General features: G+C 60.4%; 1 protein-coding gene across 1 annotated transcript; it reads right to left on the reverse strand.

The window, feature by feature from the left end:
- Nucleotides 1-4,801: 4,801 nt before the first annotated feature.
- Nucleotides 4,802-11,779, reverse strand: DMBX1 (diencephalon/mesencephalon homeobox 1). The gene is made up of 4 exons (XM_017346329.3): nt 11,618-11,779; nt 9,046-9,224; nt 8,451-8,799; nt 4,802-7,842 (listed from the first exon to the last, which is right to left on the reverse strand). Exons 1-4 carry the CDS (start codon nt 11,769-11,771, stop codon nt 7,391-7,393), a joined length of 1,134 nt encoding a protein of 377 aa, XP_017201818.1. The 5' UTR covers nt 11,772-11,779; the 3' UTR covers nt 4,802-7,390.
- Nucleotides 11,780-12,415: the final 636 nt, after the last annotated feature.

Here is a 12,415-nt window from a genome sequence, read left to right on the forward strand (position 1 = left end):
ATCCTAACGGAGGCATTTCAACGGCCCGCTGTGCAGATGAGGACAGCCAGGGGGAGGTGTGTAGAAGATAATGCGTGGGGCTGGCACTGTGGTATAGTGGGTAAAGCCGCCACCTGCAGTGCTGGCATCCCATTTGGGTGCCAGTTCGAGTCCCGGCTGCTTCACTTCCAATCCAGCTCTCTGCTATGGCCTGGGAAAGCAGTGGAAGATGGCCGAAGTCCTTGGGCCCCTGCACCCATGTGGGAGCCCAGGAAGAAGCTTCTGGCTCCTGGCTTCAGATTGGCGAAGCTCTGGCCATTGCAGCCAACTGGGAAGTGAACCAGCAGATGGAAGATTCTCTCTCCCTCTGCCTCTCTGCCTCTGCCTCTCTATAACTCTGCCTTTCAAATAATCAAATTAAAAAAAAAAAAAAAAAGACAGTGCGCCTCTGTTGTGCTCCTACCCATCTCACTCAGCTGTGCAGAGCAGGCTGCAGGGGGGCCTCAGCTGGAGGAGGAGGAAGAGGCAGAGGAAGGAGAACCGAGGGCTTTCTGGAGACCCCAGATTTCGCAAGTCATGGAGGGCTGGTGAGTCAGCCCAGGGAGACTGATGAGGGAGTACGACCGGCTATGGAATTTGAGGGGTCCGGTTCAAAGTGGAAGTGCAGGGGCTGGCACTGTGGTGTAGTGGGCTAAGCCTCCCCCTGCGGAGCCGGCATCCCATGTGGGCACCGGTTCGAGTCCCGGCTGCTCCTCTTCTGATCCAGCTCTCTGCTATGGCCTGGGAAAGCAGTGGAAGATGGCCCAAGTCCTCAGGCTCCTGCACCCGTGTGGGATACCCGGAAGAAGCTCCAGCCATGTGGCCATTTAGGGAGTGAACCAGGAATGGAAGACCTCTCTCTGTCTCTCCATCTCTCTGTAACTCTACCTCTCAAACAGATAAATAAAATCTTTTTTAAAAGAAGTGGAAATGCAGGACCCCTTGTTAAACAATTAAGGATCTCAAGACGGCACCATCAGAGCATTACGGGACACACAGGCCACAGGCCCAAGAAGGTGCCCTGGCAGGGAGGAGGCTGCGAGGAGGCGAGCTTCAGGCGCCCCTCGGAAGGGACGCACAAGTCCGTGGAGGCGGGCGTCTGGCAGCAGGACGGGCACTGGACTCTGCTGTGGGCATTTGAGGCAGTGTGGCTCTGGAGAGCTGTCTGACTGAGATGGAGTTGATGCCACGCTCAGCCTTGGGCGGGCTGCCCAGAGCAGGAGCAGGCAGGAAGGAAAGCATGGCCGGGGTGGGGCGGGGTACGGAGCATCTGGGGACAGACCCAGACCCAATGTGTGGTGGTTTGTGAGGGTGCGTGTGCCTTGGTGGAGGGACAGGGAGACAGTGTGTGGTCCCAGGCAGAAGCCAGCAAGTCCCCTGTGTAGGAGAGAAGAGTATGTTTGTGTCTGATGACTGTGGCCATGCGAGTGCCTGTGAGTGTGTGTGTGTATGTGTCTTATGACCATGGCCATGTGTGTGAGTGCATGTGCACATGTGAGCACTTGCATGTGTTCTAGCATGTGAGTGTGTGTGGGTGTGAGTGCATGTGTGTGTGTGACTGTGGCCATGTGTGTGTACCTGCATATGTGTGCATATCCCCACCAGCCCTCCTGGTGTCAGAGACTCTCAGGTAAAGAGGTCCCCAAATTGACCCAGGTCCCCTGTCAGAGGCACATTTCTGCTCACTGTAGGGTGAGAGCCACAGAGGCCTCCTGGGCTGCTGGGGTGACCCTGGGCCAGCGGTGTCAGGTTCCCGGCAGAGCCCTCCCTCTGCAGCCCTCTGAGAGCCTTTGTTGGGAGTTCAGACAAACTTGTCAGGGGGCGGGCAGGAGGCCGCCTCCTAATCGGCTTTCTCAGAAGCAAAAGGAGAGACTGGTGGGTAGGGGCTCAGGCCGGGGCGGGGGGGGGGGGGGCAGTTCAGTGGGAAAGAGATAGGGGCCCAGCCTTGAGAGAGGTCTAGCCCCCCCACCCTCTCAGCAGGTGCCCTCCGCAAGGGCCCATTACCAACCAGGGCCCTGAGCTGCAAGAACACTGAGACCAAGGCTGAAGAAAAGGGGGATTGGGGAGGGGGTTCAGGGAGCCCCACCTTCCCCGTCCTGTCCTTCATGGGCACTGACTGCACCCCGGGCTCTCAACCACTCCGTTTCTGGGCCTCCCTCCAGGCTGCTTCTCTCCACCCCATCTGGGCCTCTAAGCGATAGGCAGGCTGCGAGAGTTGACGAATCCCATCCAGCAGAAGAAAAAAGGGAGGGGCATCGGCAGACCCCTCCCCGTGCCCCATGTCGCAGCTCTCCTCTGCACCGAGCACCACAGTGAAGGCTGGGGGTCCCAGTGGGCCAGGCTCACTCCTTGGCTGGCTCATTGCTAGCTGTGTGGTCCTGGACAAGTCATTTGCCTACTCTGTGCCCCAGTTTCCTCATCCGTAAATTGTGGAAAACAATAACACCTGCCCCCCAGACTTGTTGAGGAGTAAGTGGCTCCTCGTTGTAGGGAAAGGGCAATGTGTCTGTCAGCAGCAGAGACCGCCCAACCTCTCCCCTGAAACAGGGCGGCCCCTCGGATGCAGCGGATAAGCCCCCCACCCCACCCCCCCGCTCTCCCCATCCTCCCTGGTGCCAACCCAGAGACTCCACTTTTGCCCCCTGCCATCCTGCGGTCGCCATGGTGATTTTACCTCCTGAATCTCTCTTCGATCCCTCCCACCCCTTCTCCCCTCTCCCTTCCCCCCAGTCCAGATCGAAGCCACTGCCACCGTGGTCTCCATGGGGCAGGACAGCAGCCTCCCCGCTGGTCTCCCTGCCTCCAGCTCTTCTCAGGAACCACCACCCAGCGAAGGGGTGTGTGCTTGGGGCGGCCAGTGGGTGTCACTCAAAGACAAATCTGACCACCTGACTCTCCTGCTGGGAGTGGCTTCCAAGCCCCCACAGCCCTGGCCCCTGGGTTTGAGTTCAAGCCTGGGTCCATCTCATCTGCTGATAACCCGCCTACACCTCCATGCATACAGTTAGACCCCACTCCCCCCCCCCCAAGCCAGCTCAGCACTGCAGCTTCCCGTGAGCTGTGCCTCTCCCAGGGCGCCCTTCCACTCGCCTGCCCTGGTGAGCCCTGGACCAAGGGCACTCAGGTCAAAAGCCTCCTCCCTCAGTGCCTTTCTGACCCCTCCCCCAGATTGAGCTAAGACCTCTGTTCTGGCTCCCACCACTTTCTGTTGTGAACCCAAGTCATCCTATGTCACAGCTGAGAACAGGGGCCACGCTTTCCTTGCTTGCTTCTGTGTTTCCAGCACCAGCAAGGGCTAGGCATACAGCAGGTGCTCAGTCTGTGCTGAATGAATGAGGGACTTGACTTTCCAAGTTGCCCTCCAAGTAACTCGGGGCTGAAAATCAAAGAAGGCACTCAGGTTGGGGGCCGGCGCTATGGCGAAGTGGGTTAACGCCCTGGCCTGAAGCGCCAGCATCCCATATGGGCGCCGATTCTAGTCCCAGCTGCTCCTCTTCCGATCCAGCTCTTTGCTATGGCCTGGGAAAGCAGTAGAAGATGGCCCAAGTCCTTGGGCCCCTGCACCCATGTGGGAGGCCGGGAAGAAGCTCCTGGCTCCTGGCTTCAGACTGGCCAACTGGGGAGTGAGTGAATCAGCGGATGGAAGACCTCTGTCTCTGTCTTTGCCTCTCCTCTCTCTGTGTAACTCTAACTTTCAAATAAATAAATAAATCTTTAAAAAAAGAAAAAAAGAAGGCACTCAGGGAGCGCTGGGAATCCTAGGGTGGCTCTGGGCGGGCTGGGAGCCTCGGAGGTCGGGGCAGACATTTGATCTCTCGGCCCCTCCCAAGGAGGCGGGGATGCGAGGTGAAGGGGGTTGCTCCCCACCCTAATCCTCAGCCCCCACCTCCCTGGAGTGAGGAATGCGTCTCCCGGGGTCTGGGGCTGCCCTGGGAAGCCTGGCAGGCAGCTCCCAGCACGCTTCTCAGTGCTCACTCCTCGGGCCTGCTGGGGTGCTCGGGCTGAGGGGACCCTCAGCGCTCCCCAAGCCTCTGCAGACTAGAACTCCGGGGAGGGAGGGCGGAGCCTGGGCAGCGAGGGTTGAGACGGTTGAGCAGCGGGGATCCGCCCTTCTTCCAGATTTCACAGCAAGAACTTCTGAATGGCGCATTTTCCTGCAGTCACTGCCTGCCTATCCGCTCAGTCCCCCGGTCTCGCCGGCATGCCCGTGTGTATGCACTCACTCACACGAAGGCCGGCGGCAGCCACGCAGGAACCCATGGCACCGGTTTCCCAGGTTCCCACGGCCACGTACACACTTAGGACAACGTGCGCACGCATCCGTCCCACCAGAACAGAAATCCCTTCTTCGTCTGCTTGCTCACCTCCGAGGACAGAGCTCCCTCCCGGCAGGCCCCGTATTCCCCTCCCTCTCACTCCCTTTTGGCCCTGGCTTACCTGTGGTGCCTCACAGCATCCCCTGCCCTCTCCATCCTGCAGAGCCCCTACCCCACACCCGGAATACTCCCCCCACCCCCCGCCGTGTCCCCTGCGCCACCGGGCTGTGCTGCCTGTGCCTGGGTGGGGTCCAAACAGCCAAGAGAAGATGGGCCCTCCCCTGCCACCCCCTGTCCCCACTGGCACCCCAGACTGCTGATGGAGAGAGCAGCAAGGCCAGTGGGTGTGGCCAACCACCAGGCAGGCCTGTCTCCCTGCCATTGGCCAGGCACTCGGAAGGCAATGAACAGGCCTCGTGCTGCAGCCTCTCTGGGAATGAACACGGACCGAGGGCTGTGCTGCTGGGTTCCTTTTTATTAGCCAAGTAGGACAGAGAACAGGTCACGACGTCACAGAAAGTAAGACCAACGGACGGACAGATACACGTACGGCGTGTCATGCTGCACCACGCCGGGGCGGGGCAGGAGGGGGCACCGCGAGTCTGGTTATTTCAACTAACAGAATAAATAAATACAGCACACAGTGGTTCCACCACAGGCTGGCACGACCTCTAAGCACAAACGGTCACAAAACAGCTGGCTTGGAAAGCAGTCCGTATAGCCCGCCAGCCCGGGAATGGAGGAGGGCGCCCAGGCCCCCAGCCATGCTCTGGGAGGGGTGAGGAAGCAGAGGCAGGGAGGCTGCAAGTTGGAGAGAGAGGTGAGGCAGGAGGAAGGGACAGCTGGAGCCTGGGGTGGCCCGCAGGCAGGGAGGGGCTCCAGCTTCAGTGGCGGGGGTGGGGGCACACTCAAGCCTGTGACCCCAGACCCTGCTAGGACACACACCGTGCTACCAACAAGCGTGCCCTCCCCTTGCTCTCTAGTGCTTCCAGCAGCAGAGGCTGGTGCCATGAGCTAGCCTGGGATCGGTCCAGGGGCAGGAGCCACTCTTACCTTCCCTGCCTTCTCATGCCTTGTGGATTGCAGTGAAACCAATAGGAGGAATGTTAAAGATCCGGGGACAGCTGGGTGAGCCTCAGGTAGGCCTGGCTCCTGCCGTGCCAGAACATGGCTCCAGGGTGGACTTAGGAGGTCAAGGAAGACTTCCTGGAGGAGGTGATGATGTCTAGGACCGTTGAATTTTAAGGTCTAGTGAGTCACTCGCACCCAGGGACAGGCAAATGCTCAGCCGCATTGCGTAGTCCAGAGGAGACTTTTCCATTTTAGAAACAGAGCTTGCAGAGCTGACCCCAAAGGACAGTTGATGGGCCGTGGGCCCCAGCCCCAAGCCGCTTCTGTCTCTCTGGAGTCTTTGCCAACCTCCCACCCCTGTGTCTCTCCTCTGATGCTGGACATCCCTTCCTAACTGCAGATCCCAGCCAGACACCTTCTGTTCAGAAACCTTGGTGCTCGCCCCCTAGCGGTGAGCTCTTGCGCCTGCATTCTGGCCCCCTGGAAGCCAGCTTCCCCTGTCTGACGTTAGTGCTTTGTGTAATGGTTTTCTTGGCTGAGGCCACCATCTCCCTCCCTTGTTCCTTGTCCAGAGCCTTCTCCGCCTGCCCCAGCCTCAACCTGATGCCCCGGGGCGATGGGCATTGACTGCTCTACAAGCCAGGCTACCTGGGCACCTGCTGGGAGGTGGGCCTGCGTGGGAATCTTCATCCTGGTTTTCAGTTCAGCTTCTCTAAGCAGGAGCGAGGGGCTCGGTGGTGAGCATCATGACCAGGAGTCTGCCCAAGCCACTCCCTTCCCTGTGCCCAAAGTCTCTGAGGCCACACAAAGGTATGGAAATGGGGTGACCCCATGGGCTGGCACTGGAATTCAAGAAAAGCAGGATCAAATCCAGATTGTCTGAACTGGAAGGGACCCATTGCACTTACTGGGAAACTGAGGCAGCACCCATGGCAAGTCTTCTGTGTACAATCCTCACTGAGAACCTTGTTTGTTAGTTTAACTAAAAACTTCTGTCTGGCAAGGTTGCAAGCACAAATGCAGGATGTTAGCGCTGGGCTGGACCTTACAGGGCATTTCATTCAAAGGGAGAAATTGGCCCAGAGAGGCTACAGGCTTGCCCAGGGTCACACAGCTTTGAAAGGGAGGTTACTGAGCTGGGTTTCCTGGCCATACACAGAAGCACACCTTTCTGTGCCAATGACCACTGCACAGAGCCCTCACTTCCACAGGGACCAAACCCAGAGAGGGTGATGGTCGGGGAGGAGACAGGTAAGGAAGAAGCAGAGGCCGGGGGAGGGCAGGAAGAAGCAGTTACCTCAACCAAAAAAGCCACAACCCCCATCAAAACGGAGCTTGGGGGCTGGAGACACAAACACAGCCAACACCAAAGGAGAAACCAAGGGCAGGGGGCAGAGACGTGGGAGAAAGATCAGGGTGGGGAGGCTGCAGGCTGGGCAGGGACTAGCAGGCAGAAGGGAAGGAGGGGAGGAAGGAGAGGAGACCAAGACAGGGAGGGAGGAGGGAGGGAAGGGCAGAGCCTGCTGCAGAGCCGCGGCCACAGCCAAGGTGGTGGTGGAGAAGCCGGGAGCCGGAGCGGGAGAGGGGGCCTGGGGCAGGCAGGTGCCTGAAAATATAGCTTTATATATTTATATTTATATCTCACATTCCACACATCCACTTACTAGGGGAGAGCACGGAGGGAGGGGTGAGGGGGCAGTTCCGAGGTGGGGGTTCTAGCCAGGGAGAGCTTTGAGCTCCCGGAGGAAAGCCAGGGGCGCCCCAGCCTCTCATCTCCTCCCCGGCAGCCTCCACGGGGTCCAGGCAGGGCCATGCAGAGGGTGTGTGGGTCTCACCTCGGGCTGAATTTCTGGGCACGGGGGTCAGGGTGCAGGACTCCGGGCCCCAGGACCCCTGGGCTCCCACAGTCAACTCCCTGAGAGCCCTCTGGGGATAATCACGGGGCTGGGAGGGGGGCACCCAAGGCTGGGTTGGCGGCCAGACAGTCAGTTGGGCAGCGTATCGAGTCCCAGGGAGGCAGCATGCTGCTTGGCCCGGAGCCGCAGGTTTTCGATGCTCGTGGTTTTACTGTTCAGGGCTGCCGAGGCGGGCGCCAGGCCTGCAGGGGGCGCAGGCAGCAGCGGGGACCCCCACACGCCCTGGTGGGCAGCGGCAGCTGCTGACAGCGACTGGTAGTAAGACTGGCAGTGCAGCGAGCTCAGCGGGGCCATGTTGACGCCCAGGTAGGGCACGGCGGCGGCGGCGGCGGCTGCCGCGGGGGCGGGGCCCCCCACCTCGAAGGACGAGTAGTGCACCAGGTTGTTGGTGGCGGCCATGTGCTGGCGGAACTGCTCCTGCAGGCGGAAGAGGCTCAGCGGGGACGAGGAGTAGGAGTGCGAGGGGCCCAGGAGGCCGCCCCCCGGGGCTGCAGGAGCGATGGCCAGGCCGCCTGGGGAATCTGCGAGTGGAGAAGCAGACACCAAGGGCTCAGGACAAGGGGACTGATGTGCCGGCAGGGCCCCTGTGGTGTGGCTGCATTCCTCTCCGTCCCGACTCAGCCAGGGAGTCCCAGAAGCCTCAGCCAGAATCCCATGTCTGAGTCCTTGGGGAGCCCCTTTTACTTCTCAAGAGCTGTCACCTCTCTGTCCCCTCTCCTGTCCTCAGCTCCTGCCCCTCCAGCTCTTAGCTCACGGTGTGGGACATCCTCTGGCTGGGGCTGGGAGGCCGCACAGGGGAATGCCTCGTGCCGGTAGGGCATGCCCCCAGTGTGCACGGCTTTGCAATGCTTGTTAAAATACTGGGATACTTCCAAATGAAGTTTCCCCAAGCGCCCGCATCCCACCAGCCAATCCCACCCCCCGCACCCTGGGGCACCTACCTCTCCAGGAAACACCTGGCACAGGTCTGCCCCCTCCAGTGCTGTCTAGCTGGCCATGCCCCTGAGTGCCAGTTGTTGACGAACCCCCTGCCCTGACCCATGTCGTGTGCCCAGGCCCTTGTCCGGCTGGAGCCGGCCGGTCCCCCTGCCGTAGCGTCCAGCGCCTCTGCGCGCCTCCCCAGCCTCACCTGCCTTGGGGCTGCCCCTCTTGCATCCCAGGCCCTTGCTGTCAGCCCCAGGGCTCTTCTCAGTTTTGGGATCCTCGGCCGCTGCGCGGGGTTCCTCCTCCCGGTCCAGCTGGTCCTCTGGGGCTGACTCACTGGCCGACTGCTCGGACAGGCTCAGGTGCAGCTCTGCAGGGGGCTCGCCGCCAGGCAGACCAGGGGGCTGCTCGGCCTCCAGCTGCGGGTCTGGGGTCGGGGCCTCTGTCTTGCCTTCCCCGTGGGAGCCCTCAGCGTCCTTCTGCTTCTGGAGCTGCTCTTTCTGCAGGCTCCGCTGCTTCTTCCGGAACTTGGCCCTGCGGTTCTTGAACCACACCTGGGGACGAGGAGCAGAGCGGTCGGAGCTGGGGCAGAGCAGGTGTTGTGGGCCTGGGTGCTCTGGGAGAGGACTATTGATCCCACTGCCCCTCCCCCCAGGGAATGCACCCCCTCCATCCCTCCCAAAACACCCCTCCTACCCCTGACGGCAGTGATGGGGAGACCAGTGCACCTTGGCCCTGAGGGAGGAAATGCCTGTTTCCGGGCCACGGGGAGCCAGGCTGACCGGGGAGCCGAGCCCTACCTGTACCCGGGCCTCGGGCAGGTTGGTGCACATAGCCAGCCTCTCACGCATCACCACGTCCGGGTAGTGAGTCTTCTGGAAGGTCTTTTCCAGGGCCTCGAGCTGCTGGGCCGTGAACGCCGTGCGGCTGCGGCGTTGTTTGCGGTGCTGGGAACCATAGCGGGCCTCCAAGATGATGTCTTGAAATGTACAGCCGTTGGAGGGTAAGGAGAGGGGGCCCATTTAATTATGGGAAATAGGTTGCAAATCTCATCCTGCTTTGACCTGCCACGGACACCTGGGCTGCTGCTGAGCCGGCCTTGGCCTTCTGCCCTTGGAGATCATGCATCCTCTCTCCCTGTGGCAGGACTTTGGAGGTCTCTCCACCCCACTATCCACTGCCAGCCCTCAAGAGATCTAACTCAGCTCCAGAATGGCTTTCGGCGTGTCATTGATGGGCGGTGTCCTTACTTGGCTCTGGGGATGGGAGGTGGGTGCTGCCCTAAGATCCTTAACATCTCAGAAACTGAGTGTGAGATTCTGAGCATGGGTGACACTGATGATCCCTAAGTCAGATCATAATCATGTCACAGTGGCCTGCTGTCCTGTGGCCCTTAGATTCTGGCTACTAAGGCTTCCTTAGCCTTAGGACACCGGCCCTGGCCATGAGAACCAGCCAGAGGGCTTGTCCTCAGCATCTCAAGGTCATTTAGGGGAGGTTTGGGCAGAATTCACCAGCCCTTGATTTTTTGTCCCCTGATGTAACTGTCTAATCGAGTCCCTGACAGCAGAACCTGAGACCCCTCCTCTTTGTCCCCTGAACAGAAAGCCTGGCTCAGACAGGCCCCCTGGGGCTCTGGACAGGCTTGTTACGCCCACCTGGACCCCTCTTGCTGCCACCCCACGGACAGAAGGACAGAGAGACCGGGTTCCAATACTGCAGGCTTGGAAGGGAGCCTGGGCTGGTGGGCCGTGGGTTCTGTGGGCCTGCTCAGGTATCTGAACAGGAAAGCCACGCAGGACAGTGACAGCCAGGGCCGCGTCCAGCCTCCTGCCCTTCTGTCTGACAGGAACCTCCCATCCCACATACGTGAACCCTCCCTGTCTGTGCTGAAGGGAACCTGGGTTGTCTCAGCCTCTGCAGAGCTCCCGAGTCCTGGGGCTGGGGAGGCACTCTACATAGAAAGAAGGCAGCAGGGCTCCCGGAAGTCTTCCTCTGAAAGAGGCAGCCATGAACCCCTCGCACACCGCCCCTAACTGCAGCCCAGACCAAGCCCTCAGCTCACACTGGTCACCCCGGAGCCGGGGAGAAGGTGGGGACTGGTTGAGGGGGCAACAGCTCCATCCTCCTGCCGGCCCCAGCAGGGGAGGCCGGGCTCCTTACTCCTGGGCTGCACCTCCCACTGGGAGGCCAGGCTCCCATGCAAAGGCCCCCCTGGAGCTCAGCCCCTCCTGGAGTTGGGGGTTGGGCAGTGAGCTGAACACCCCATCTCCTCAGCCCCACACTGATCTAGGGGACCAGGCCTCCGTTGCACCCAGTGAGTCTGGCCCAGAGGCTTGGCAGGGTGCAGAGGAGTGGGACTGGCCACACCCTCCCTGCCAGGGGGGCACCCTACCAAGGCAGAGCCGTCAGATTCTGCCCCACTTCCATTCATGCTGTTGCCCTCCACGTTGTGGCTTTGTCAGGCCTGCGGGAAGCCCTCCCTACACCAACAGATCCTGCTGTCTGAGCTTGCCCACCGTGGCGCACACTGGCCATGTCTTCTCGTGGGCACTTGGTATCCCCAAAGTCCTCGAGGACTGCCTGACTGCCACAGAGCTGGGCCCACATGGGTCGACCAGCTGCTCAAGGCTCGGCCTGGGCCAGGACAAAGTGGGTGGCATCACCTCCCAGGAAGTCAAGCTCCTGCGCACAGCCCCTGAGGGGCAGTCAGGCCTGGGCAGCACCAGTCAGTGGCAGCAGGAGTGTGGGGACCAGGGGCAGCCCCGCACGGGTCCTCGCTGCTTCCCTTGGGCCTTCGGTAATAGCGGCTTCTGAGAAGGCAGCAGACTCTGCTACACGCTTTGCAGATATTGTCTCCAAAGCCTCCCCGCCGTCCCGTAGGAGGAGGGCTGTTCTTGCCCCTTTTGTAGAAGGTAAACTCGGGCTCGGAGCAGAGAAGTGAGTGGGCAGACCCTGTGCCGACGGCCATGTGTTCTCCAGAGCTCCCGGGTTCAGCTAAACCGTCACGTTCCAACCCCACTCCCGTCCAGATTTAACCTCTTGGTGCCTCGGTTTCCTTGTTCATGAAATAGAGACAAATAATCTGCTATTCTGGGGACCGGGCAGCTGGTTCCCAGGAAGAGGGCGCCTCACGCAGTGTCTGCCCTTTGTTATTTGTGCCTCCCCATGCCTGAAACACTCTGGACCCGTCCCGTACCCTCCCCCCTCAATGTCTGCATCTGTGGCACGGGGCAAATGAATACCCACCCGGGGCACAGTGCCGGCCGGCCCTGGAGGGCTCGCCTGCTTGGGGTCTGAATCAACTCTGCCTTGGGTTCTCAGCCGTCCCCTCCTCCCCCAGCCCCTCTGGCCCCACCCCACCGCCCTTACCAGCCAGCCGCTCGGCCAGTGTAAGTGCGTGCACGGACGGCCGGTAGTCGGGGGCGTGCTGGGCCTGCTGGGCGGCCTGCTGGTGCAGGTTGTACATGGCGCTGAGCGAGTTCATGGCGTGCAGTGAGTAGCCGTTCACCCCGTAGTGCTGCATGGCGGCCCCCACTGCAGACAAGGAATCCAAGAGGGGCCGTGAGGACCCAACCCGCTCCAGGCCCTGGAGGCCCACCTCACCCCCAGGGGCTTCAGCCTCCCCATCAGAAAGCGGCTGTCTTGGCCCGGGGTATTCCCCGGTTCACCCATCCCCAGTCGCTGCACTCAGCAGCACCAGCGCAGGGTTTAACACCCCAGGCAGGTGAGCCGGACTGCCTGGGTCAGAATCTCAGTTCCACCCCTTGGGAGCCTTGTGGCATTGACCAGCTCCCGGGGGTACTTCCAAAAGTTTGTGGGAAATGTGTATTATGGGGGAAAAAAAAAATAAACCTTCATGGGTTTCATTTTTTTTTCACTAAAAATGTATCTTTTCATCCCATTTGCCACAAACTTTTTTTTAAAATTTATTTGACAGGTAGAGTTATAGACAGTGTGAGAGAGAGACAGAAAGAAAGGTCTTCCTTCTGTTGGTTCAACCCACAAATGGCTGCTATGGCCGGTGCTGCACTGATTTGAAGCCAGGAGCCAGGTGCTTCTCCTGGTCTCCCATGGGGTGCAGGGCCCAAGGACTTGGGCCATCCTCCACTGCACTCCCGGGCCACAGCAGAGAGCTGGCCTGGAAGAGGAGCAACTGGGACTAGAACC

The sequence above is a fragment of the Oryctolagus cuniculus genome, chromosome 7 (genome assembly GCF_964237555.1).
Source record: "Oryctolagus cuniculus chromosome 7, mOryCun1.1, whole genome shotgun sequence".
In the NCBI taxonomy this organism is placed as follows: domain Eukaryota; kingdom Metazoa; phylum Chordata; class Mammalia; order Lagomorpha; family Leporidae; genus Oryctolagus; species Oryctolagus cuniculus.

What these genes read in the sequence shown, in the direction of transcription:
- DMBX1 (XM_017346329.3), bottom strand. Translation starts at nt 11,771, where the DNA reads ATGCAGCACTACGGGGTGAACGGCTACTCACTGCACGCCATGAACTCG. An exon ending in ACTGGCCGAGCGGCTGGCTG is followed by an intron (nt 9,225 to 11,617) that starts GTAAGGGCGGTG and finishes GTACATTTCAAG; the next exon opens with ACATCATCTTGGAGGCCCGC. An exon ending in TGCCCGAGGCCCGGGTACAG is followed by an intron (nt 8,800 to 9,045) that starts GTAGGGCTCGGC and finishes CCTCGTCCCCAG; the next exon opens with GTGTGGTTCAAGAACCGCAG.